The sequence below is a fragment of the Gadus morhua genome, chromosome 8 (genome assembly GCF_902167405.1).
Source record: "Gadus morhua chromosome 8, gadMor3.0, whole genome shotgun sequence".
In the NCBI taxonomy this organism is placed as follows: domain Eukaryota; kingdom Metazoa; phylum Chordata; class Actinopteri; order Gadiformes; family Gadidae; genus Gadus; species Gadus morhua.
This window is the reverse complement of record NC_044055.1, coordinates 16161785-16167378: the sequence shown is the minus strand read 5'-3', so window position 1 is coordinate 16167378 and position 5594 is coordinate 16161785. Positions and strand designations below refer to the sequence as shown.

The 5594-nt window shown below is 48.3% G+C and overlaps 1 protein-coding gene across 1 annotated transcript; it reads left to right on the top strand.

The window, feature by feature from the left end:
• Positions 1 to 712: 712 nt before the first annotated feature.
• tmub1 (transmembrane and ubiquitin-like domain containing 1) lies at positions 713 to 5376 on the top strand. The gene is made up of 3 exons (XM_030364099.1): positions 713 to 840; positions 2463 to 3058; positions 4209 to 5376. The coding sequence occupies exons 2-3, from the start codon at positions 2520 to 2522 to the stop codon at positions 4558 to 4560; spliced, it is 891 nt and encodes a 296-aa protein (XP_030219959.1). The 5' UTR covers positions 713 to 840; positions 2463 to 2519; the 3' UTR covers positions 4561 to 5376.
• The last annotated feature ends 218 nt before the right edge of the window (positions 5377 to 5594 follow it).

Here is a 5594-nt window from a genome sequence, read left to right as displayed (position 1 = left end):
GGACAGGAAACGGCCAGTGGCCATGTGGGGTGTTGGTTGTGGTGGGGTCGTGTGGGAGGGAATCTCTGAAACGGTGTCCACTTTAACAGGAGGCTCACCGGTTCTGAACATGTCCTCGGACCTCTCGCACTTGTCCTCTCACGTGGGCTCAGACAGTGGTTTAGGTTGTAGTCAATATAGTCCATTAAAGCTCAGGAAAGTTTTGATGAGCTGTTCATCAAAACACATCATTTGGGAGTGCAGATTTGGTTGATGGAATGGACCTTGATATGATCATATGTGATACAAAAAAGTTCCACATATACCTAGACCATATTATGAAGGTTAGTTGACTTATTTTCACATTTACATCATATCTCATATTTTTAATGAAATTGTATCGATAATATGTGCATCCAAATGCACAAATAAAAAAAATCACGCTGAATACAATATTATTTTGAGAACCATTTCAGTGATAAACTCATGATCAGATCTCAAGTGTATCCCCTATGACTGAGGTCCAGTTTGGACGGCCTGTATGTGGAGCATGAATCCACGATGAAGAGACGATGCTCCCTTTAATCCTGAAAAAAAACCGCCATGTGTCCGTGACAGGTCCATACTAAAGAGGCTGGACCTTTTTACAGTCATTCCCACGAGTTTGGCCCAAACAGTGAGAAGCGATTAGTGGCTTTGGTGTAAAGCAAAAAGAGCGAAAACTACTTTTCCCAGCAGCGCATTAAACCGGTGAGACGTCCGGTCCGACCACCAACCCGGAAGTGTGAACTGCGAAGTGGAAGCCAGAAATATTTTGCCAGCTGGCTAACGTCAACTACAATGTGGTTTCTAACACTAACAGTAAGATTGTTTGATCATTTATTTGTTTCAAAAAACCAGTAAGAATCGGATGGTTTCGCATCACGACACCGACGAGTATAGTAGATGAGGGATTATTTCTGCGATGGAGAAGCAACACCAGCAGTCGGACTGGAGTCGAACTCGCTAACCATGTTGTTGAAACTGGTCCAAACTACGCGATATACAAACCTTTTCGTCCAGTCAACACGTGTTTTTATTGACGCTTTTTAGTGGGCAGATATGTTTTGTACATTGATATAGAAGTGACGATTGCTTTCCCGTGTGCAAGCAGAATTTATAAAGAGACAATATGTTTCTATGTTAAGTGTCGCGTCAGCTCAAAGCTTTACTTAAATAACAAGAGGAGCATTGACCCTACAGGTTAGAATAATGGACGCTATCCGTCTTGGATGGGAAACCAAACACACCAACCATTTGGCGTATTAACTACCGAACAAGACCTTCTATTATGATGAGTAACCTCAGTTTACTTCCCCGTTAAAATGATGCATCTTGTGTCATCGTGTGTTTTTATGAGTCATCAGTTACAGGTGCATCGCCGGCTCTACCATCTCCTCCTGAGACCATTATATCTGTCGGGCAAAACATCCCTCGTGTATATGTTTTAATGTCTTATTTTTTATTACAAGGATCTCATACTTTTAACACGATTGCAGATTTTTTCTGAAGTACAGCGGGTTGTAAATTTGACTACCAGCTTACCTGCTGGACTGTAGAATGATAACGCCTGACGCCAGCCAAACTGATTACCGTCGTCTTCATTCTTGTTCTACCAGTACCCGTCTGTGCAATTTGACAGATGGAGACGTTTTGGTTCTGATAGTGATGCAATTGTTTGACAAATGGTGATGTTATGACGATTAAGTCATGGTTCTGTTGGTGATGGCATGGTTCTGATGGTGATGTCGTGATTGTGACGGTGATGTCGTGATTGTGACGGTGATGTCGTGTTTTTGTTGGTGATGTCGTAATGGCGGTAATGATCTGGTTGTGATGCTGATGCTCTTGAAGTTGTGTCTGTGATGCCGGTGTTGACATGATGGTGTTGATGCTGGTCGGGATATGGTGGTGTTGCTGTAGATGCTGATGGTGAAATGATGGTGTTGCAGTGGATGCTGGTGGGGATGTGGTGGTGGTGATATGTATGTTTGTGTGCCTGCTGGTAGTTATATGCGTTGGTGGGGACATGATGGTGTTGGTGGTGATATGAAGGTGTTGGCTGTGTTATGAGAGTGATATGATGGTGTCGGTGGTGTTATGATGGTGTTGGTGGTGACATGCTGGTGCTGGGGGTGATATGATGATGGTGATATGATGGGTTTGGTGGTGATACTATGGTGTTATTATGGTGATATGATGGTGTTGGTTGTGATATGATGGTGGGGGTGATATGATTTTGTTGGTGGTGATATGATGGTGTTGGGGGTGATATGATGATGGTGTTGGTGGTGGTATGATGATGGTGTTGGTGGTGGTGATATGATGTTGGAGACATGATGGTGATATGATGTTGGAGACATGATGGTGATATGATGATGGAGACATGATGGTGATATGATGTTGGAGACATGATGGTGATATGATGGTGTCGTACCCTGCAGCTGCTGAGCCCTGCGTCGCCTTAGTGCCAGAGCCCGCGTCCCCGGGGGCCCGCCGTCATGGCGCTCATCGAGGGGGTGGGAGATGAGGTCACCCTGCTGTTTGGGCTCCTGCTGGTCCTGATGGTGCTGGTCCTGGCCTGGGCCTCCACCCACACCGCTGAAACCGCAGAGAGCATCTTCAGCCCCCCCACCGCTGCCAGCGCCAGCTCCTCTCTGGAACAGCACGCCACCCTCGCCGCCAGCACCACCACCACCACCACCACCGTCTCCTCCGACGCCGGCTCACAGACTCTGGCCCCGCCTCCCGGAGAGGAGGGCAAGACGGACGGCGTGGAGGGGGAGAGGAGTGCGGGAGGGGGAAATGGTGGAGAAGGAGGAGCAGCAGATGCCGCCGGAGAGGGGGAGGAGGCGGGGGAGGACGGAGGAGAAAGGAGCGCGTTGGGAGACGGGCTGAGGCGCAGAGAGGCGGTCGCCCCACAAGAAACAGGCGGGGGGGGCCAAGGGCAGAGGAACATGGTGGTCCGCCTGAAGTTCCTCAACGACACGGAGAGGCTGGCCCAAGTTGAGCCCCAGGACACCATCGGATACATCAAACGGTAGCGCAAATACTCTACATACTGTACCCTGCTCTACTCGCACTACTAAACTCTCTAATGCAAAACTATCCGCTGTAAAACAATAGTATTCATTCACTGCAGTATTCAGTCGCTCTCTAATGCAATTCTAGACCCTGCAGTACTCACACCACTATTCTCTAATGCAAAGCTATTCCCGGCAGTACACACAATAATATAGTCTCTAATGCAATACCAGACCCTGCAGTACTCGCACCACTATTCTCTCAATACAATACTGTAACCTGCAGTACACACTACTATGCTCTCTATTGCAATACTATACTGCTATACAATACTATACTTAATACAATACTATACTATTTAATACAATATAGAATACTATATACTACATCATGTTTTATACTAGTATATAAGACAATTCTATACCCTGCAATACTAACCCTAACTATGACTAAAATATTATACCATCTACATTACACTATAATCTGTAGTACTCACACTACTGTACTAGTATCTAATACAATGCTATGTTCTGCAGAACTCTGATTTCAAATAATGTAGTCTGTGATCCTCTCACTTCAACTAGTCTACCCTCCAATCTTCTCCCCTCATTTAAAGTCTCCTCTGCTATCCTATCTGTGGCCAGACTCTGTTCTCCTCCCCTTGTCTTCTCCTTCAGGCTCCCTCTTGTTTACCTCCCCTTTAACTTCCCTAGTTTCCCAGCAACAAGGAAATGCCCAGGCAGACAGGATAAGCAAAGATTGTTGCCAACTAGATAACTCCAGTTTGTGATTAGGGTCTTTAGAGATACAACTTTGTTTTTATTATAACATTTAGTCACTTAGCAGAAGCTGTTATCTAGAGCAACGCCAAGTGATTGACAATCGAATTTGGACTAAACCCTTGTCACAGAGGTGTCGCGTGAGGACAAACACCGGTGTCACTCACAGGTAGAAGACTAGACTCGTGAGGATGGCACACATTGACCATGGTCCACATAGGCATATATACAGTTGTCGTCACTAGTTTAGACAACTACATGTGCCCTGGTACATACCAGGGCACAGGAGCCACACCTGTGTTTCTCTTAACGTGACGCCTCTGTGATAAAGGGTCTCTTGACCGAGGATCGACCTGACCGCCATCCCCCCCCTCCCTCCCCCACCAGGACGTACTTCGCGGGCCAGGAGCACCAGGTGCGGCTCATCTACCAGGGCCAGCTGCTGCAGAACGACGCCCAGGACGCTGGCCTCCCTCAACTGGCCCACAACTGCGTGCTCCACTGCCACATCTCCCAGCATGCAGCGCGCAGCACGCCGGTGGGAGCCCCTCCCACCCACCAAGTTCAGGTGGCGCTCAACGTGGGCAGCCTGATGGTGCCCCTGTTCCTGCTCATGCTGTCGGTGCTGTGGTACTGCCAGATCCAGTACCGGCACTTCTTCACCGCGCCCGCCACCGCCTCCCTGGTGGGCGTCACCATCTTCTTCAGCCTGGTGGCCTTCAGCGTCTACCGCCGCTGAAGGCCACACCCCCTCCCTCCCTAAAAGACACGCCCATCCCCATGAAGTCACATGCCTTCTCCTTCCCTCCTCAAGCCTCGCCCCCTCCCTCAAAACCCCACCCACATAACAGGCCCCTCCACATCAAGCTACACCCCTGGCTCCATGAAGCCACGCCCCCTACCCGCTCTCAACCAATGCCTCCCGCAATTCTCTCGCGCTAGCTAGCTAGGCTGCTTTCTACTTTGCTATATCTGCATCTTTGCCTGTTTGCCGTAATGCAGAAAAACGCACGCAGGAGCGGCTGCGCTATGACCCAAACCAACTTCCTGTATCCTGACCTTAGCCCCGCCTCCGCAGCCCCACACCTCTAACCTTGTGGGCCTCTGAGCTCCAGTGAGAAAGACTGCTCCGGCTTGCCGTTAAGAGTCTGTTGCCCCCCCCCCCTTCATTTGCTACGCTGGACGGTACTCGAGGGGAGACGTCGCCGTGACGACCGAGCTGGAGAGATTAGCGTTTTTGTTTGGTTTATTTAGATGATTACAGTTGACTCATGGTGCCTGGTGTCGCTGCCTGTGTCGTCCAGCCCAGACCGGGCTGGCATGGAGCACAGGAGCATTTCTGTCTGTCTTTCTGTCCGTCAGTCTGCTCACTAATTGACGAACACCCACGAACACCCCTCTCCACAACTCCCCTGTCTGTCTCTCTCTCTATCATTGATACTAGGAAAATCTACAGAGGGACTGTTTGTCTGCCATTAGGGAAGTGTAAAATCTTTAGTGTAAAATAACACTTTTGAGGAAAAATTAGTTATATTAAATATTTCTTTTATTTATACTTGTTGTCTTTGCTTTTTTGCCATGTAACCGCCAAACATTGGACATTTTCCAAATACAAACATATAATCGAGGAGTGTTCGATTATATTGTGGTTGACTGGGACCGTTGGGGCGGGAAGTCATCGTTTAGTGACATCACACATATAGATAGATAGATAAGTCTACCCAGTGGACTGTACTAAAAGCATCGAGGGGAACACCCCCACTGGTGATATCA

Coding starts and splice junctions, on each gene's coding strand:
- tmub1 (XM_030364099.1), top strand. CDS start 2,520: ATGGCGCTCATCGAGGGGGTGGGAGATGAGGTCACCCTGCTGTTTGGG. Junction 3,059..4,208: donor ACCATCGGATACATCAAACG/GTAGCGCAAATA, acceptor CTCCCCCACCAG/GACGTACTTCGCGGGCCAGG.